Source organism: Ranitomeya imitator, chromosome 6 (genome assembly GCF_032444005.1).
Source record: "Ranitomeya imitator isolate aRanImi1 chromosome 6, aRanImi1.pri, whole genome shotgun sequence".
NCBI classification, from domain to species: domain Eukaryota; kingdom Metazoa; phylum Chordata; class Amphibia; order Anura; family Dendrobatidae; genus Ranitomeya; species Ranitomeya imitator.
The window spans coordinates 488335689-488357664 of NC_091287.1; the positions used below are offsets into that span (position 1 = coordinate 488335689).

The following is a 21976-nucleotide window of genomic DNA, read 5'->3' on the forward strand; positions in this document are numbered from 1 at the left end:
TTGTGGTTTCAATTTTCTTTTTTTAATGGCATTTATTATATATGTAATTATGTTTAAGTTTATGGGATTTTTTTCTGTGCATGTGATTCATTTGACCTTTTTTTTTTTTTTCTTCTTTTTTTTGCATTTGCAGGTTCTTGTACAAACATAACTAGCAAAAGGCTGCCAGTGATATCGTACAGGTAAGGTATTTGTTGGCATGTAGTCTATCAAAAAAATGAGGGGGCAGCGGATGCAGTTTTTCAACGCATCCCCTGCCCCACTGTAATGTCCGAGGGGGAGGGGCCGGAGTTTTGGCCGCGCATGCGCTGTCGAAAATGGCAGATGCGACGCACAAAAAACTTTACATGTAACTTTATTTTGTGCCGACGGTCCGCCAAAATACGACGCATCCGTCGCATGACGGATGCGACGTGTGGCCATGTGTCGCTAATGCAAGTCTATGGAGAAAAAACCGCATCCTGCAGGCAACTTTGCAGGATGCGTTTTTTCCACAAAACGACGCATTGCGACGTACGTCACACAACGCAAGTTTGAAAATAGCCCAATACTGTTGTTTTTAAGCCAGGCATTGGTACTTCTGGCAGTGTGGACAGGTGCCAAGTCCTCAGCATTGCCACAGGCTGATCGCCTCCATGCCACGCCGCATTGATGCAGTAATTGATTCAAAATGAGCCCCGACCAAGTATTGAGTGCATTTACTGAACATACATTTCAGTAGTCCAACATTTCGGATTTTAAAATCATTTTTCAAGGCCTCCTCCATCCTTGTCCTGGCATACATAGCCCTCATCATGCTGCACACATAAAAAGAAATCTAAACCATTCTACTTGCCTTATCTCCACTTCCTCACAGTGTCCTGTTCTGATGCCAGCAGCTGATTGCGGCTTGTAAGCAGCGCATGGCAGTGATGTCATGTGCTGCTTACAAGCAGAGGTCAGATGCTGGAATATTCACTTCTCCCCTTTCCTATGTGAGTGGAGAGCAGTGAATATTCATTTTTCTCTTTAATATCAGGCACACTGTTAGCCGCAGCAGCTGGCTTTCTGCAGCTGCTGGGTGATCACGTGTGCTTGCAATTAAGGAGAATGAATATTCACTGCTCTTCACTCCCATGGGTCTGGAGAGCAGTGAATATTCATTCTCTTTAATGGTGGGTACACGTCGTCCAGGTGCTGCAGGAAGTCTGCAGCTACCAGTGTGCCTGCTTTTAAAGATGAATATTCACTGCTCCACATGCCCATTGTCACTCCCAGCTCTCGGCGCCGGCTTCAGTGCGTAGAGGTGGGAGGGATTATGGGCATAGGGAGTAGTGAATATTCATTTTCTTTTGACAGCCGGTACAAATGTTAGCCACAGCTGCTAGCTCCTACCTCTTGTGACCCGCGCGTCCACTGCTGACGCTCCCCCACACGCTATAAGGGTATGTGCACACGTTGCGGATTCTGTGCGGATCCGCAGCGTTTTTTGCGGTGCAGAAACGCAGCAGATCCGCAAATGATTTACAGTACAATGTAAATCAATGAGAAAAAAAAAAGCTGTGCACACTTTGCGGAAAATCCGCTGCGGAAACGCTGCGGTTTAAAAGAAGTAGCATGTCACTACTTTTTTGTGAATCTGCAGCGTTTTTGTACCCATTCCTATATAGAAAACCGCAGGGGTAAAAAACACAGCAAAAACGCTGCGGAACCGCACAAAAAATGCGACAACTCCGCAGGTGCGTTTTCTGCCAGGAGAGGCAGAATCCGTACCAGAAATTCCTAAGCCTAATCTGCAACGTGTGCACATAGCCTAAATGCGTCTTTTATAGTCTGAAAAATACGGTACCTAAATAGTTTTCACACAAAGTACATTTTAATTAATAGATCTTGGAATAATAATTTCCACCGTTGGATGTGTTTAAAAATGTCACTATGCTGAAATAATCTTATAAATGTGTCCCTGCGGTGTACTGTGTAATGGCTGTGTCTGACCATGCAGGAACATGGTCTGATCATACCACATCTGGACAGGTGGGGAAAAAGTATACAGACATTACAGCAGGAGATCACAGCTGCTTGTATCTGTAAGGAAAAAAACATTTCACTGCCTGTTTAAAAACTTGTTTTACCTCAAAGAAACTCTTTTGTATTCCTGCCCAGTAGATGTGGTATGATCAGACTGTTCCTGCACGGTCGGACACGGCCATTACACAGTACACAGCAGGGATACATTTATAAGATTATCTCGGCACAGGAACATTTTATGTGAACACTTGCAATTGTGGACGTTATTATTCCAAGATCTATTGATTAAATTGTTCATTCAAATTAACTTTGGTGGGAAAACCCCCTTTGAGAGATCTACCAGTGAAAACACAGTCACAATAGCAACTGTTAAATGTACATCTTGTTTTAGTCAGTAAAAATGTTCAAGGCTTTGATCTTCTTGGGCATCCTCTGTGCTGACCTGCAGTTCCACAGCTCTTGGGATGGGAGGTCTGGGGACAGTCCATTACAGGTGCAGTGAGAGAGGGAGAAACACTGTGGGATACACTGGGTGGGACACACTCATTGAAGATGAGGGAGGTTGAACAAGCTAATGCAAATAATCTACAGCTTGAATCTCCTAGGGGACAGGAAGTGGTTTACAGTCCACAAATGCTGCAGACAAGGAGAAGCTACAAACAGTTGCAAAACAAAATTACACAAAAATTGCTAAAGGGGAAGTGAAGAAATTTTGATTTGATAACCATTTTACCATGTCATTTTCTTTTATCTTAAGAGGGAATCTGTCACCCCAAAAATCATATATGAGCTAAGGCCACTGGCATCAGGGGCTTATCTACAGCATTCTGTAATACTGTAGATAAGCCCCCGATGTATCCTGAAAGGTAAGAAAAACAGGTTAGATTATGCTCACCCAGGGGCGGTCCGGGTCCGATGGGCGTCGCGGTCCAGCGCCTCCTATCTTCATACGATGACGTCCTCTTCTTGTCTTCCTGCTCCAGCGCAGGCGTACTTTGTCTGCCCTGTTGAGGGCAGAGCAAAGTACTTCAGTGCGCAGGCGCTGGGCCTCTCTGACCTTTGCCTGCGCACTGCAGTACTTTGCTCTGCCCTCAACCGGGCAGACAAAGTATGCTGGAGCTGCCGCAGGAAGACAAGAAGAGGACATCCTCGTGTGAAGATGGGAGGTGCCGGACCGCCCCTAGGCGAGTATAATCTACCCTGTTTTTCTTACCTTTCAGGTTACATCAGGGGCTTATCTACAGCATTACAGAATGCTGTAGCTAAGCCACTGATGCCGGTGGCCTTAGCTCATATATGATTTTTGGGGTGACAGATTCCCTTTAAGTGGTGAAAAAAAATTCCAAACTTAGTTTAAAAAAATAAAAAAAATTGTGCCATTTTCCGATACCTGTAGCGTCTCCATTTTTAGTGATCTCAGGTTAGTCGAGGGCCTATTTTTTTTCCTCGCCAAGCTGACGTTTTTAATTAATAATACCATTTTGGTTCAGACACTATCTTTTATTCGTCGCGACCAAAAAACGTAATTTTGGCGGTTTTACTTTTTTCCTCATTATGCCGTTTAGCGATCAGGTTAAATCTTTTCTTTATTGATCGGGCAATTCTGACCGCGGTAATGCCAAATATGTATACGTTTGATTTTATTTTTTAATGGGGCAAAAGGGGGGTGATTTGAACGAGTGTGTATGTAAAATATATATATATTTTATATTTTACCATGCTTTAATAGTCTCCATAGAAGACTAGAAGCTGGCACAACTCGATCGGCTCTGCTACATAGAGGTGGTGGTCAGATTGCCATTATGTAGTAGAGTTGCTGACTTGCTATGTGTGCCGATGACTGGGTGGTGCTCACAGCAATCCGGTACTGACAACCATAGAGTTCTTCAGGAGACCTTGGGTTGCCGTACCAACACACCGGTGACGCAGGTCACCGGTGTGCGGATTTCTGGCGCGATTGCTGGAAGTGCCATTTGAATACTGCTGTCAAACTCTAGTTAAGTTGCGGGTGGATCGCGATTCCACCCGCGGCTATTGCGGGCACATGTCAGCTGTTCAAAACAGCTGACATGTCCCCGGAAAGAGATGGGCTCACCGCCTGAGGCCCCATCAAAGGGAGAGATATCCACATTGGCGTACTATTACGCCTGATGTCGGTAAGGGGTTCAAAGGATATTTGCATCGCAGCCATTCATTACTAAGATGGGAATACCTGTCCTGTGGTGGGCAGAAGTATGGAAGAAGCTGCGGGTCTAATTCCCTTTATAGAATGGGGTGGGAGTAAGGCCAGTGTAACATTTCTTTTTTATACTAACTGTTATTTCTGCACTGGTCGTGGGTCTCCTGTCCAGAACTTAATAGCCTCTTTTTTCTCATGAGGCTGTTGAGTCGGGTCAGGAGACCTGCGGCTAGTCCAGCCAGTGTGCTCATCTGAGTTGTGCTTTTTGTTATTATAATACAAGCCGCAGCGCTTTGTTCGATCAAGCCGATGTGTCCATCGTTCTCATCATACAATGTAATCTGCTATGGAGCGTCCGGCATTAATTATTGGTGATGGTTCTTCATGATTTCTTCTACCTTTTTATCTGTTTCAGGTATTTAGCCAATATTGGTTTCAGACAAGTTATGGACTATACTTTGTGGGACAAATTTTTGTTTGTTTTCATGATTTTCTAAAATCTTGCATATTTGACTCCTCAGCATGCCTTTTAACTTTCCACGTTTCATATGGGTGTTTTGTAGATGTCTTCAATTCAAATAAGGAAATATGCCTGCAATAGTTTTATGCTAATTTCATAATGTGTAATGTGTACATTTTACCCCGTTATTCTGAATGTTAATTTGTTTGTCTGCCTGTTGATAATATAGTGATGGAGCTGGGCAGTACATCCCATGATTTTGTCTGTATGGTTCTGTTACATGTTTGTGAGAGCTCAATAAATCACTGTGAAACACATGACTTGGGCTATGTGCACACGTTGCGGAATGGGGTGCAGAATTTTCTGCACAAAATCCTCATCTCCTGGCAGAAACCGCAGGTGCAGATTTTATGCGGTTTTTATGCGGAATTGATGCGGATTTTATGTGGTTTTTACCACAGCGGATTTCTATAATGGAAGGGTGCAGAAACGCTGCAGATCTGCACAATTGTGACATGCACTTTTAAATCCGCAGCGTTTCCGCATGGATTTTTCCACACAATCTGCACAGCTTTTTTTTTTTTTGTCCAATTGATTTACATTGTACTGTAAATCACAGTGCGGATTTGCAGCGTTTCTGCGCGGAAAAATCAGCTGCGGATCCGCACTAAATCTGCATCGTGTGCACATAGCCTTAAGGTTCATTTACGCTGCATAATTGTCATGAATGAGCGTTCCTAGGAAAGATTGACAATTCCGCTCTCTAGACAGTCTGCAGACACAATGTGAACCTAGCCTAAAGGTACCTTCACACATAACGATTTCGTTAATGATATCGTTGCTTTTTGTGACGTAGTAACGATATCGTTAACGAAATCGTTATGCGTGACAGCGACCAACTTTCAGGCCCCTGCTGGGAGGTCGCTGGGAATGATCAGGACCTTTTTTTTTTTTTGTCGCTGATCACCCGCTGTCATCGCTGGATCGGCGTGTGTGACGCCGATCCAGCGATGTGTTCACTGGTAACCAGGGTAAATATCGGGTTACTAAGTGCAGGGCTGCGCTTAGTAACCCGATGTTTACCCTGGTTACCATTGTAAAAGTAAAAAAAAAACAAACACTACATACTTACATTCCGGTGTCTGTCACGTCCCCCGGCGTCAGCTTCCCGCACTGACTGTCAGCGCCGGCCGTAAAGCAGAGCACAGCGGTGACGTCACCGCTCTGCTTTACGGCCGGCGCTTATACAGTGCCCGGAAGCTGAAGCCGGGGGACGTGACACACCGGAATGTAAGTATGTACTGTTTGTTTTTTTTTTTTTTTACATTTACAATGGTAACCAGGGTAAACATCGGGTTACTAAGCGCGACCCTGGTTACCTGGGGACCTCGACATCGTTGGTCGCTGGAGAGCTGTCTGTGTGACAGCTCTCCAGCGACCACACAACGACCTAAACAGCGACGCTGCAGCAATCGTCATCGTTGTCTATATCGCTGCAGCGTCGCTAAATGTGACGGTACCTTAATTCGTCCGGTGAACTGATCTTTTTGTTTCCATAAAAGTGCATTGTGTAAACAGGGCCTGTGCTTCCAAGAACAAGGGCAGCCTATATTCACAGAGCGATCTGTCATAGATTGTGCTGCAGATGCGCACTGAACAATCTGCCCGTATAAACAGGTTCTCAAACAACCTCTGATCAATGGTCATTTAGTGCACAGCATAACTGTTCAAACCACTTTATATAGACCTTCCCACCTGCTTGGTTTCCATCTATCTCCACCCTTGTCTTATTCTATGAAGCTAGATCTGTCAGAGGTGGATGGAGTTAAACAAGCAGGTAAGAAGGTGTATATAAATGATTGGCTCCGCCATGAAGCAGCGAGACTTACTTCGAACTGTCTATGCTGAGAGTTCCTTTCAAGGACTCTTTCAGTATGATTAATCCTGTATAGACTTATAGGTCATAGATAGTTGTATAAAATTATATCTGAGATCTGACGTCTTTTCTAGAGAAATTCATGCTCATATGCAAATGAGCTGTTAAACTCTATTGGCCGGACAAAGATCTGCATGAGAATCTCCTGAGCTATATGTCTCCCACTGATAACATCTTTCATTTAAAGGGAACCTGTCACCCCCCCAGGCATTTGTAACTAAAAGAGCCACCTTGTGCCATACTAATTAGAATAATAGTAATTTTATTTATATAGCGCCAACATATTCCACAGCGCTTTACAAATTATAGAGGGGACTTGTACAGACAATAGACATTACAGCGTAACAAATCACAGTGCAAAATAGATACCAATAGGAATGAGGGCCCTGCTCGCAAGCTTACAAACTGAGGAAAAGGGGAGACACGAGAGGTGGATGGTGACAATTGCTTTAGTTATTCGGACCAGCCATAGTGTAAGGCTCGGGTGTTCATGTAAAGCTGCATGAACCAGTTAACTGCCTAAGTATGTAGCAGTACAGACACAGAGGGCTATTAACTGCATAAAGTGTATGAGAACATGATGCGAGGAACCGGATTATGGTTTAAGTTTGTTTTTTTTTTTTTTAATGGGCCACACAGGGATAGGTTAATGCGTTGAGGCGGTAGGCCAATCTGAACAAATGAGTTTTTAGGGCACGCTTAAAACTGTGGGGATGGGGGATTAATCGTATTAACCTGGGTAGTGCATTCCAAAGAATCGGTGCAGCACGTGTAAAGTCTTGGAGACGGGAGTGGGAGGTTCTGATTATTGAGGATGCTAACCTGAGGTCATTAGCGGGGCGGAGGGCACGGGTAGGGTGGTAGACTGAGACCAGAGAGGAGATGTAGGGTGGTGCTGAGCCATGGAGTGCTTTGTGGATGAGGGTAGTAGTTTTGTACTGGATTCTGGAGTGGATGGGTAGCCAGTGTAATGACTGGCACAAGGTAGAGGCATCAGTGTAACGGTTGGTGAGGAATATGATCCTGGCTGCAGCATTCAGGACAGATTGGAGCGGGGAGAGTTTGGTAAAAGGGAGGCCAATTAGTAGAGAGTTACAATAGTCCAGACGAGAATGAATGAGTGAAACAGTGAGCGTTTTTGCAGAGTCAAAAGTAAGAAAAGGGCGAATTCTAGAAATGTTTTTGAGATGCAGATAAGAAGAGCGAGCCAGTGATCGGATGTGGGGGGTGAATGAAAGCTCGGAATCAAGTATGACCCCAAGGTAGCGGGCATGTTGCTTTGGAGTAATGGTGGAACCGCACACGGAGATGTCAATGTCAGACAAAGGTAGGTTAGTAGAGGGAGAAAACACGAGGAGTTCAGTTTTTGACAGGTTCAGATAGAGGGAGGAGATGATGTTGGAGACAGCGGTAAGACAATCACTGGTGTTTTCTAAAAAGGTCGGCGTGAGATCAGGAGAAGTGTATAATTGGGTGTCGTCAGCATATTGATGGTACTGGAAACCAAATCTACTGATTGTTTGTCCAATAGGGGCAGTATACAAAGAGAAGAGGGGGCCTAGGACTGATCCTTGAGGAACCCCAACAGTAAGGGGAAGGTGAGAGGAGGAACCAGCAAAAGATACAGTGAAGGAGCGATCAGAGAGATAAAAGAAGCGATGTCCTGCTGAGAACAATGATTTTTATTCCGGCATAAACAATCCAATCACCAAATAAATATGCAGCATTTTGCATGTTTAGTATAGTACACCCCATACTCCTCCATATATTATAATGTGCACCACAGTCCTCCATATTGTAAAGTGCACACCCCATAGTCCTCCATATAATATAATGTGCCCCATAGTCCCCATATAGTATAATGCACTCGTCTTAGTCCTCCATATACCGTATTTTTCGGACTATAAGACGCACCGGACCATAAGACGCACCCCAAATTTGGGGTGAAAATTGCAGAAAAAAAGATTTTTTTATAACATGGGGGTCCGTCTTATTGTCCGAATTTACAGTATCTTATGGCGGTGGCAGAGCAGGGTCACAGGAGGCAAGGTGGGGTGATGCTGGGATGAGAAGGTGCTGGGATGAGGAGGTGCTGGGATGAGGAGGTGCTGGGATGAGGAGGTGCTGGGATGAGGAGGTGCTGGGATGAGGAGGTGCTGGGATGAGGAGGTGCTGGGATGAGGAGGTGCTGGGATGAGGAGGTGCTGGGATGAGGAGGTGCTGGGATGAGGAGGTGCTGTGAGAGGTATGGCGTGAGAGGGGTCCCTGGCGTACCATGCAGGCTTACCTAGGTGGCAGAGGTCCGGTGGCGGGGGTGTGGCAGCAGAGGAGGCGCAGGAAGCGGGGTCCCTTTCCCCGGTATGGTGATGCAGCAGAGCCGGGTGAATCCTCTTGTTATCGGTGGGCGCGGCCATCTTCCTGAGGCCGCGCGTGTGCAGATGAAGCGCTCTGCTCCCGGGGCTTCAGGAAAATGGCCGCGGGAGGCCGCGCGTGCGCAGATGGAGATCGCGGCGGCCATTTTCCTGAAGCCCCGGGAAGCAGAGCGCTCCATCTGCGCACGCGCGGCCTCCGGAAAATGGCAGCCACCACCGATAACAAGAGGATTCACCCGGCTCTGCTGCATACCGGGCCTGCTGCATCACCATACCGGGGAAAGGGACCCCGCTTACTGCGCCTCCTCTGCCGCCACACCCCCGCAACCGCACCTCTGCCACCGCACCTCTGCCACCTAGGTAAGCCTGCATTGCGACTATTAGACGCACCCCCCAATTTCCCCCCTTTTCCCCGGGGGAAAAAGTGCGTCTTTTAGTCCGAAAAATACGGTAGTATTATACACTTCCCATAGTCCTCCATATAGTATAATACACTCCTCATAGTCCTCCATATATTAAAATATACTCCTCAGTCCTCCATATAGCATAATACACTCCTCAAGTGCTGCATATAGTATAATGCACCACCATTGTCATCCATGTAGTACAATTCACTTCCCATAGTATAATGCACCCCATGGGTCTTCATATAGTATGTATTCCCCATAGTCCTCGATACAGTATAATTCAGCCCACATATAGTATAATGCAGCCACCGCCCCACAGAGCATAATGCAGCCACCACCCCACAGAGTATAATGCAGCATTCTGACAGGTGGCTCTTTTAGTTCTGGGCACTGCTGAAATAATAGATTTTGAAATTTGGCCCTCATGCCTCGAAATCACCACGGAGGCAGGTCTTTCCCCCCTGATCCATCATGGCCTCTGCGTGCCGGGTGCCGCCGCCGCCTCTTCCTTCATTAGCGTCCCCGGCGCCTGCGCTGTTTTTTTTTTTTTTTTTTCCCCGGGCATGCACAGTTGCACTGCACTTCGAACTTACAGCGCAGGCGCCGGGGACGCTAATGAAGGAAGAGGAGGCGGCGTGCAGTGGCTGAGTGACGGCTGTGAGGCGTCTGGATTATGGGGAAACCCCTTCCCCTTGAGACGATTTCGAGGTATGAGGGACAAATTTCAAAAACTATTTCAGCAGTGCCAGGGACCTGAACTAAAAGAGCCACCTTGTCAGAATGCAGCATTAGTGCGGCACAAAGTGGCTCTTTTAGTTACAAACGCCTGGGGAGGTGACAGATTCCCCTTAAAATAATCTCTGGAGTCTGATTCTCAGGCAGATCTATGTTCAGCCCATAGATATTAACAGCTCATTTACATAAATAAGGAAAACACGGATTTCTCTGCAATAATCTGATATCAAGGTATCATTTTATTGAACTTTCTATGACCTTCATAACCATATAGATGGCTTAGGCTACTTTCACACTGGCGTTTTTTTGGAATACGTCGCAATGCGTCGTTTAGGGGAAAAAACGCATCCTGCAAAGTTGTTTGCAGGATGCGCTTTTGCCCCATAGAGTAACATTACCGACGCATTGCGACACGTCGCAACCGTCGTGCGACGGTTGTGTCGTGGAGGACCGCCGGGAGCAAAAAAACGTTAAATGTAACGTTTTTTGCTGCCGACGGACCGCTTTTTCCGACCGCGCATGTGTGGCCGGCAGCACGGTGGCGCAGTGGTTAGCACAGCAGCCTTGCAGCGCTGGAGTCCTGGGTTCTAATCCCACCCAGGACAATATCTGCAAAGAGTTTGTATGTTCTCTCCGTGTTTGCGTGGGTTTCCTCCGGGTACTCCGGTTTCCTCCCACATTCCAAAGACATACTGATAGGGAATTTAGATTGAGCCCCATTGGGGACAGCGATGATAATGTGTTCAAACTGTAAAGCGCTGCGGAATATGTTAGCGCTATATAAAAATAAAGATTTATTTTTAACTCCGCCCCCACCTCCCCGCACCTCACAATGGGGCAGCGGATGCGCAGGAAAAATGCATCCGCTGCACCCGTTGTGCGGCGCATCAAACGCTAGCGTCGGAATCTCGGCCCGACGCAATGCGACGGGCCGAATCCGACGCTAGTGTGAAAGTAGCCTTAGTAGGGTTGATCCTATTGACAGATTCCCTTTAAATGTACATAGCAGACAGCTGCTTCATGACTGTGTTCTTAGAAATTTGCACAGGCTTAGTGGTTTCCATTTCTGTACTGTCTCCAGTGATTTCAAACACTGTAAATGCCTCCTAGTTTGCAAAGTGAATTTTACATACGGTCCAGAGAAACTTACAAGGGTATACCTGAACGTCTTAGGCCCCTTTCACACATCATGATGTGACTGATCCCTTTTTTTTTACGGATCTGGCTAATTGGATTGGAGCATGCTCAGTTTAAAAAAAAAAATGGATCAGTCGCTGTCTTTTTTTTTTATTTTTTTTACTGGGAACGGGAGCTGCCGGCAGCATCGGGAAGGCTGCAGGGGACGCCGGAAGGTAAGAATATCACGATTTTTTTTTTTTATTATTCACATTATATCTTTTTACTATTGATGCTGCATAAGTGAAAAAAGAGAGAGCGAGAGAGAATTTCCCTGACTGGAAATTCTTCCAGACATGCTCAGTTTCAAGACAGCATCCATCGCTGGATTCCTGCTTTTGACAGTCAGCGACGAATCCTGGGTCCATAGGCTTCCATTATAGACAACGACGGACAGCGCAGGATCCCTCGCTGTCCGATTTTTCGATTTGTACAAAAAGCGTTACTATGTCCGTTGTCTCTGGGCGACCAACACAGAATTTACGACGGATCTGTCAAACAGATGAAACAGAATCCGTCGCTAATACAAGTCTGAGAATAAAAACGGATACAGCAGCAACATTTGCTGGATCCGTTTTTTCACAAAACAAGATTTTGATGGAAACAAAAAGACTGAAGTGTGAAAGAGGCCTTAGTCGCAGGCCCTATTAAACGCCGGATGTGCTCAGAATGCTACAAATTCTTTTGATCAGTTAGGCCTCTTTCACACTTCAGTTATTTGGCGTCAGTCTAAAACCGCCATTTTCCTCAAATAACGGATCCGTCATTTTTTTTGACGGATCCGTTATTTTCCCATAGACTTGCATTAGTGACGGATGGTCGTCCGTTCCATCCGCCATGCGACGGATCCGTCGACATTTGGCGGACGTTTTCTGAAAATAGACGGACATTGGAACGTTTTTTGTCAACCCCGAAATGGCGGATCGCGACGGATCCGTCGCGTCCGCCATTCCATAGAATGGGCGCCTATGGGCGACGGATCCGCCGCAACCGTTTTTTCGGCGGATCCGTCGCCCCAATCCGTTTTTTCAATTGCGCATGCTCCAAAAAGTAGATACTTCTCCCAGACAACCCCCAAGTAACGGATCCGTCAAAAAAACGGATCCGTTAGAACCGTTTTCGCAACAATTGTGACGGATCCGTCAATCCGTCACTATGTCGGTAGTGACTGACGCCAAAAGACTGAAGTGTGAAAGAGGCCTTAGACGGTTTGCTTTTTATTTTCTGTGTAGGTGGCTTAGTCTGACATCTCCTGTACTCCCTAGCTAATGGTTGTCTATACACAATCACTATAATGTAGTTTTACATGCTTTTAGGAGGTTTTAATATTTTGCTTCGGCAGTCCTAAAGCTGCTTTTACACCGTAAGATAATCGTGAATGAGCGTCGTTAAAAAAATCACTTGTTCCACTACAGCCTTAATCACTTAATGAACGAGCAAGTGTACAGTTGTGGTCCTACTGAAGCAAAACTCACTATGTATAAACATGAAAATGTGAAGAAATGCTCCAGCATCAGGACCTTCTTGAAACCAATAAGTTTTATTAGGTAAGTATAGACATATGACCATCATGTCACAACCCCGCAGGGAATTTTAGCGTAGCAAACACATTTCAGACTGTGCGTGTTTAATCATTGTATATGTAGAAAAGATGAGTAAGTCTGCGTTTCATGTCATGCTGTCAGGACCACATGGTCGAGGTCGACCAGACCAATCATATAGACACACACAAAAAAAATATATGAAAACAGAATACAAGATGATTGGAAATTCACATAGGGAAATGCAGAACAAAGTCCTTCATAATGCTAAATTAGGTTGTCTAATGTCGTCCATGCCTTGCAGCATGCTTGTATTTAGAATATAGATCCACCAAGATTATCTATGGAGAAGCTTCCTGTGGTGATCGCCTCCCCTTTTATGGTCTCTTAACCCGTTCAATGCCGGTCACCATATGAGTGTGTCCTCCATGTTTCATCGCGAAATGTTTCGTGGCAGCAGAACATTCAGGTGTCGTCTGATGCGTGCTTTTAAAGGGTCGCTAAATGCAGTCTACTTACTGGCTGTAACAGGAAATGATGGAAACCACGTAAGACACTGAATATATTGTATGGGTTTTTTTTGGTGACAGAAGAAATAAAATTAGGGGTATTCGCCACATGTTTGTAGCATGTACCTATGTGAAATTCCGATCATCTTGTATTCTGACTTGTTTTTAATAGTTTTCATTTATATTTTTGTCTATATGATGGTTTTTTATTAGTTTGGTCGACCATGTGGTCCTGACAGAATATGACCTAATATTCCAACTTGTCTTCTCTAACTATTCCATGATTAAAGACAGACTAAAACACATTTTCTACAGTAAAATTCCCTGTGGGGTTGTGACATGATGGTCCTATGTTTTATATTTACCTAATAAACTTGTCAGGTTTTAGAAGATCCTGGCGCTGGAACATTTCTTCACTTTTTCATTGATTATCCTGCGGCACAGATGATTCAGAGCCTCTGACTGGGTGAGCTAACTTCTCTTTTTATGTATAAAGATAAGCAAGGCTGTTGGTAGTAAATAAGTAATATCTCTTCCGCCATATGCATGTGCTATGTATGCCTAAATCTCAGTTAAAAATTGGCTTGTATTAGTGCCACATGTCCATTTTGCAGAATAATTACAAACTTTTATATACTGTTTTTCCTATCTGCAGGTATAATTGCTTTTGACCTGAAAATGTCGCTAGTCGTCCGGCTGCAGGGTCTTCCTGCCGTGGCAGATTCCTTTGATATTCGACAGTTCTTTGGTGGATTGAATATTCCCAGAGGTGGTGTGTATATCACTGGTGGAAAGTACGGTGAGGCTTATATTGTATTTGCAACATATGAAGATGCCCGTCAAGCCTTGAGCATGTCGTGCCATCTTCTTAAGGGTTCATGTGTCCGTCTAACATACAGCAATGAAGAGGAAATGAGACGTGCGTTGGAAGTATACCAGATAGGTCTAAAGCCGACAACAAGTGCTCCATATAATCCTGACGGTAGCGCAAGAGGTTATGAAAACAATTATTTGCCAACATTTTCATATATCTACATACATGGCATGCCACTCAAAGCCACAAAGGTGGACATACGAGAGTTTTTCAAGGGACTCCTTGTGTTAGATGTTTTGTTTTTGAAATTCATAAACGGAATAAGGAATGGAAATGCCATTGTCAAGTTTGGAAGAAGCACTGATGCCAGTGAAGGGCTGAAACTTCACCAGATGGTCATGTGTGGTTCGGCAGTAACCCTCAAGCTTTCTAATGAGGTCGAATGGAACAAAAATGGCGGCGTACATTTTGAAACGAGGCGGTATTCTCCTCCATCTTTTTCTAGCTATGCAAGACGACGGAGCAGAACTAGATCCAGGTCTAGGTCTAGATCCAGATCACCACGAGTGAGAAGAAGAACTAGACAAGGGTCACCTTATGTACGTGAATACTTTGTGCATATTATTAATTTGAGCTACAGAGCTGAGAAAAGAGATATCAAGAAGTTATTTTTTGACCTTGACATGAAGGATTCTCAGATTACCTTCTTAGTTGACAAAGAAGGTAAAAGGACAAGAGAAGCTTTTGCCATGTTCACAACAGAAAAAGATTACAGACGAGCACGCAACTTGGACAAGGAAACCTTCAAGGGTCACACTTTAACCATATTGCCCATTTCCAAAAAGGACATGGACGTGTTAATCGAGCGAATGAAAATGAGAATCTGCAAAGATCACTCCAAGAAGAAAAAGTCTCCAAGTCGTTCCCCACAAGAACGAAGGTTCTTATATCTTCGAAATTTTGCATTTGATATCACTAAATCTGATGTTAAGAATTTCTTTGTTCGGCTAAGGCTACAAGACGACAGCGTTACTCTGTTAAATGACAGTAAAGGAGTTGGGCTTGGGGAAGCGTTGGTTGAATTTTCAAGTGAAAAAGAGGCATCGAAAGCTGAAAAAGAAAACAAGCAAACCTATCTGGGGATTAAAATCGTCTTAAGTCGCATCAGTGAGGAACAAATGAAGGCATTAAAGGAGGCCAATCAAGCAGATGAGTCCATGGTTACTGAAGCCGATGACGTGCCTGATTTTACTTCAGATTTAACGTTTAATATGGTCACCAGCGTGAACACGCCACCAGCTCCAGTGAAAACCAACGGAGAGTCTTCAACGCTGGAGTCCAGTGAGGTAGTGATTCCTTCCAAATCGGAAAGTGTGCCACCTTCTAATAATGAACCGGAGTCCAAGGAGGAACCGGAGGAACCAGAGTTGCCACAGAAACCAGAGGAAATAACATTGACCGAGAACAATTCTACAGAGAACAATTCTACAGAGGACTGTCTGGATGAAGCCAACTGTGGCGATGAGGAAAATCTCTACGAAGGTGACAACACCAAGAAAGCTGAAGTAACTTTACTGTTCATTCGGAACTTGCCTCCTACTGTCACCACTAAAGAGATTTTTGACTTTTTCCATGACTACAAAGTGAGCACTATCAATCTGAAAAATATTGAGAGAGGCATTGCCACTGTGCGCATGCTAAATTACGGGGAAGCGGTATCTGCCATAAATACCCTTAACAAGAAAGAAGTGGGCAGTAAGCAGGTGTTCCTCAGTTTAATTTGAGTTCTGGTACAGTTCCCTTGGTAAGTGTTTGCCTATAGCCATTCGCTATTTCCTAACGCTGGGGCTGTTTTCACTCATTTCAATGTTGTTTCATTTTTATTTTCAGAAATGAATACATTGTACAAATCAAAATAAGTATTAACACCAAAATGGGGTTAATCGTTTTTTTTTTTTTCACATTTTTGTAGATTAGACTATAGCTATACATGTTACTAAAGCAGCAAAGTATCAGTTTGGAAAATAACCTTTCTGATGTAATTTTGGTAGGACTTAGAATTTAAATAGCTTTCGCGAACCCTTGCGAAGAATGTGTTGCATAATTTTCCATTTCTATTTTACATTCCTTGTATCTTTAATAGTTTGAAGTAGATTGTGAGCATTACCCTATAAGTCTTGTATCGTAAAATTAGTAGTCACAATAAAGCAACGTTTGCGGTATATAAATACATGTGTAAGTTCCGGTGTCACCTCTGAGCTTTATTACATGGAAAGTTAGCTAAAATTAAAAATGGCCTTTTTTGTAGTTTTTTTTTTTTTTTTTCTCTCCTGAATAAGTCCTGTCTTACTGTAATTGTTCAGTTACTAAAGGGATCCTGTGAAGTCCCCAAATGCTATTGACCTGTAGATATGAGGTTAACATGTGCCAGAGCGTAATTAGCCACTAGGGTTGAGCGACTTTTCTTTTTATAGGATCGGGTCGGGTTTCACGAAACCCGACTTTTTCAAAAGTCGGGTCGAGTGAAATCGGCCGATCGTATAGAAAAGTCGGGGTCGGCCAAAACACGAAACCCAATGCAGTGCATTGGGTTTCTAATGGTTCCCAGGGTCTGAAGGAGAGGAAACTCTCCTTCAGGCCCTGGGATCCATATTTAAGTGTAAAATAAAGAATCAAAATAAAAAATATTGATATACTTACCCTCGGACGCGCCCTGGTTCTCACCGACAGCCTTCCTTCCTAAGAATGAGCTCCTGAAGGACCTTCGATGACGTCGCGGCTTGTGATTGGTTGCGTGAGCGGTCACATGGGTGTCACGCAACCAATCACAAACCCCGACGTCATCTAAGGTCCTTCAGGCGCTGATTCTTAGGAAGGAAGGCTGCGGGTTAGAACCAGGGCGCGTCTGAGGGTGAGTATATACCTATTAGGAATATACTCACCCTCAGACGCTTCCTTCCTAAGAATTAGCGCCTGAAGGACCTTAGATGACGTCGCGGCTTATGATTGGTCGCGTGACCGCTCACGCGACCAATCACAAGCCGCGACGTCATCGAAGGCCCTTCAGGCGCTCATTTTTAGGAACGCAGGCTGCCGGTTAGAACCAGGGCGCGTCCGAGGGTGAGTATATCAATATTTTTTATTTTTATTCTTTACTTTACACTTAAATATGGATTCCGATACTGATTCCCGATATCTTAAACATATCGGAACTCGGTATCGGAATTCCGATGCCAGATCAGAAGATCGTCGACCTCATGGCCGACCCCACACAGGGGTCGGGTTTTATGAAACCCGACTTTGCCAAAAGTTGGCGACTTCTGAATCTGGCCGACCCGTTTCGCTCAACCCTATTAGCCACCGCTCACTGTGTACTGAGCGGTGAAGCCACGCTTCATTGATAGCCACAGGCTGCTGGGAGAATGAAGTGAATTTCCTCCTGGTAGCCGGGCTTTTGGTGTGGTGATCATGCAGCTTGAGCGGTATTACCCTGCCGGTTAATGGCATTTGGGGACATGGGATGGGTTGCCTTTAATCTGTAAAACTCACCCACTGCCCTTTTTTTTGCAACAAACTACAGTACAAAGCCAGTTCATGTAGTTATATGAAACCCCGCTCACATTGACAAATACGCATGACCACATTGTATAGTGTTCTAGCCTTTCCTCAGTCTCCATATTTTGTATCCTGCTGCAATTAAAGCTGAAAAATAGAATTTTTAACGTTTGTGCCCTCCTACTTTTCAGAATTTTGTCTGACTATAAGGGTAAGTTCACACAGGACTTTTTTGCTGCGTATTTTTGCTGCTTTTTTATGCTAATTTTCAGCTGTTTTTTTACAGCACCAGCAAAGCCTATGAGATTTCAGAAATCTCATGCACACACATTGTTTTTTTTTTTTTTTGTTTGATCTGTATTTTGTGTTTTGCTGCGTTTTTTTGACATAGAGCATGTCACTTCTTTCAGCGTTTTTGCTGCGTTTTTTCACCCATTGACTTGAATGGGTGTTTGAAAAAAAAAAAAACGCAGCAAAAACGCAGGTATCATTATTTGCTGCGTTTTTGCTCCTGAAAATCCAAGGACATTAGCCTGGAAAAAGAAGAAAAAAAACGCACCAAATACGCACAAAAAACGCACCTAAATTAGCATAAAAAAAGCAGCAAAAAAGTCCTATGTGAACTTAACCTAAGACAGGTGGCTGCAAAAGGAGCTTCAACCTCTGTTTTCTCTGCAGAAGAGTAAAAAGATAAACAATGCTTCATCCCCTCGGTCATAGATATGTTAGATTTTTCCAACATGGTTACAGAAACCTGCAGAAAACTGCATCGGAGTGTAGTATAAGGCTATGTGCACACGTTCAGGATTTCTCGCAGAAAATTCCTGAGAAAAACCTGAAATTTTCTGCAAGAAATCTGCATGCGTTTTTGATGAGTTTTTTCCCCTGACATTTCCCAATGCATTTTGTAGTGGTAAATCCGCAAAAAAAAAAAAAAAAAAAAGCAAAATTAATGAACATGCTGCGTTCTTTTACCGCGATGCATTTTTTTCGCAAAAAAAAAATGCATCATGTGCACAAAACATGCGGAATTCATTCTAAATGATAAGATGCTTATTGTATGCTTTTTTTTTTGCGGATTTAAAACGCAAAAAAAGTGAAGAAACGGCAACGTGTGCACACAGCCTCAGTGTTATTTTACCAGGGGAGGGGGATTGTCTGAGTTGTGAACAATCCCTTTAAAATCCAGAGCATTTCACATGTTTTTATGTATGCAGCAGATCTAACGTGATAATAAAGCGCAGTACTATTTTGCCATGTCTGGCAGCAGTTACTGTGAATATCTAGTATACAGTTTTCTCATTTTCAAGATGCTTGAGGCTTCTGATACCAGAATGTGAATATTATAGCCCAATAGTAAAGGATATTTCCAGTTGCACTGAGAAAAAAAGTGTTACTACTGGACTATACCTACTATTTTTATCTATATACAATGTATAGCAGATTTTTCTTGTAAATGGCATGGATTGTGCAGCTTTCCTTTTGCATCAGTGCAATATAAACGTGATTCCACAATGCCCGAAACGGGAGCTTAGGACGCCTGCAGGTCCATGCTCCTAGTTAAAAATGAAATGCGTTGTATTTAGAAAAAATATACAGATTACCGGACAAAATTCTTTTTTTGTTTTAATGTAATCAAACTTCTGTAGCATTCCAGGTTTTTTTTTTTTTTACTTTTTTTTTTTATTCATCCGCTCATTAGGTCCCCAATATATACAATTCAGCTACCATTATTTTACTGTTTAGTATACTTCCCTTAAGTCATGTAATCTCAAGGTAACCCTTGAGATGAGGATCACAATCTTGGTCCTGTATTGTGAAACTGCATAGATTGTACCATACACTTCATGAATGGGAGAGGGCAGAAGCTCCTATCGCAGTTACTGATGATGATCACACAGCTCCTATCACACTGTAGTAATGTGCTGGAGGCCAACTCGGACTACTTTATTGCATACTTATTATCTGTTTCCTTTATACTCTGCTAAAAAGCTAAGGATAACTGTGTCCTCTCAGCAGATAGAGATGATATTGGCTCTAGCTGGTAATGTACTGGTGCATAATAGGAAAAGCAGAATAAAATGCAGAATGAGCGCTTGTAATGAAAATTAAGGTTGAAGAGGAAAAAAAGCAGGGGCTAAACTGCAGGGAAATGAGCTCACCATATATGAGAAGTGCAAAGTGGGGTGGGAGTGATGGAGGGTAGGAGTGGAATGATTTTTCTTTAAAAGGAACCTGTCAGCAGGATTGTGCACTGTCAGGTCGGTGCCGTTATTCTGATTACAATGAAACCTTGGGAGATGAACTCGGTCTTGTGGTTGATGTGTAATCTTTATTTTCAGGTTTGTGTTAATGATATGCTATTGTGCTCTTAGGTATTTATAATGCAGACTGCTGACAGGTCGCTGATCCCTCACTGACCTGCCTCCTAGTATGCAGAATGAATACCTGTACATACTGTAGAGGAGGAAAAATTTAAAAAAATAGCCGCGGCACCTACCTGTAGCATAATCGCATGTTTAATGTCCCAATAATAAATGTCGTTGCTATTCAGATAGGGGGGGAAAAAGTGCCATTTTGGAGGAGATGTTTTTTTTCCTTCAACAAGATGCCGCATGTGCAGTAGCAGCTATTGGAACACATGTATACACCAATAGCTGCTACTGCGCAGGCGCCCTTTTTAAAAACTGATTTTTTTTTTTCTTTTATTATCTGAATAGCATCAACCACAATTATTCTTAGGACAGTAAACATGAGATTATGCTGCAGAGCAGAGGCCACGGCTGGCACCTCCATGCAGAAGCGTTTTGTTTTTTCATTATGTCCATGTATCTAGGGGTCAGGTCAGTGAAGGAACTGTGACCTGTCAGAAGCCATACTGATGAATACCTAAGCAGAGCACCACATGAAGACCCCCACAGGCCGCCCCGGAGCACGGGCATATCATTAACTCAAAGCTGAAAATAAAGATTAAACAACTACAAGACGGATTTCATCACCAGGTATCATTGTAATCAGTATAACAGCGCCGTCCTGACACTGTCTGTAGGTTGCTGTGCACAATCCTGCTGACAGCTTCCCTTTAAAAGGTGATTCCCTTCTTCATAGATGGCTATGGTCACTGTTTGTAAAAACAGGCACTTTGTAGATCAAGCAAAAAAAAAAAACCTATTCGGAGGGGAAGTGACCTGTTGCCAGTACCAGCCAGATAGCAGCATCGTGATGCCATGGGTTACACCTCTATTTATTTTTTTTCATTTATAAGCAAAACAAAACCTTTCACAGTGAGTGGTAAGGGTGGGTGAGATAGGGAGGGAAAAAGGCGGAAATCTTCTGTGTACAATGAAAGACCAGCTCCACGTGATGATGGGGAAAGGAGTGATTGATGAGGAGGATTTCTAAGGACACTGGATGAAGACCGTGACCTGCTGGTATCTCATACGCTGGCTTGTGCTGCTGAGGACAAGGATGTGCTGAACTTTGGAGTTTCTCGAGGAGCGTTGTGTGTGAGTATCTTTTTGAAAATTTGGGCTTGAAAAACCCGATGAATGTTCGCACATGTTCTACCTTTTTTTAGAGTTGCTTTCCATTTTATTTACATGCTCACATAATTTAACAGCTGTTTTGATACAGCCTAGAGAAGTTAGTAAATACTATAAAGCACATATAATGCTAATGCCTTCATAGCTTACAGGGAAGGGCTGCCTTGGCCACAAAAATGAAATCATAACCTACTCTGAAAAGTGTTCTCTACATTGCTTTTGTTTCCCACTGCTTTTATGGAGAACTATGGCATATTTCCTTCGTAATAGACTACAAACCTCTCTGTAGTTTTCTTTATTCACATTGCCACCCATCTGTTTTTACTGAGCAAGATGGAAGGGGGCAACGCTACAGACAGTAACAGATACAAAATAGTATGATATGGCTGCAAAAAGGTTGGCCCTTCCCTTGTTCAATGGCACTTTCCAAATATTGTAGCCAAAAACCCAAATGCACATACTACAAAATTAGTGGATGAACAACTTTACTATTTAGGATATGTTTAGAAAGGGTAGATATACTATAGATCCTGGTGAAAAATCCACATCGTACTGCACTACTAGCAAAGTGGATGAGAACTTGCCCAAATCTCATCCACACACAAACATTTGAAGAAGCACTTAAAGGGGTTTTCCCATGTCATACATTTATGACATATCGAAATGATATGCCTTAATTGCATAGTAGAAATGGATCCTACCAATGGGTATGACATGTTTCTTGAGAGTAGTGTGCTTCGTGG

General features: G+C 43.6%; 1 protein-coding gene across 4 annotated transcripts in view; it reads left to right on the top strand.

Annotated features, from left to right (window-relative positions):
* Positions 1-21976, top strand: part of LOC138642976 (RNA-binding protein 12B-B-like) — a 61876-nt gene that overhangs the window by 5567 nt on the left and 34333 nt on the right. For all 4 annotated transcript variants that reach the window (XM_069731630.1, XM_069731631.1, XM_069731627.1 and 1 more), the window contains exons 2-3: positions 134-182; positions 13978-15940. In XM_069731630.1, the coding sequence (XP_069587731.1) occupies positions 14001-15920 (1920 nt within the window). In that variant the 5' untranslated portion in view covers positions 134-182; positions 13978-14000 and the 3' untranslated portion in view covers positions 15921-15940. The remainder of the gene's footprint in view (positions 1-133; positions 183-13977; positions 15941-21976) is intronic.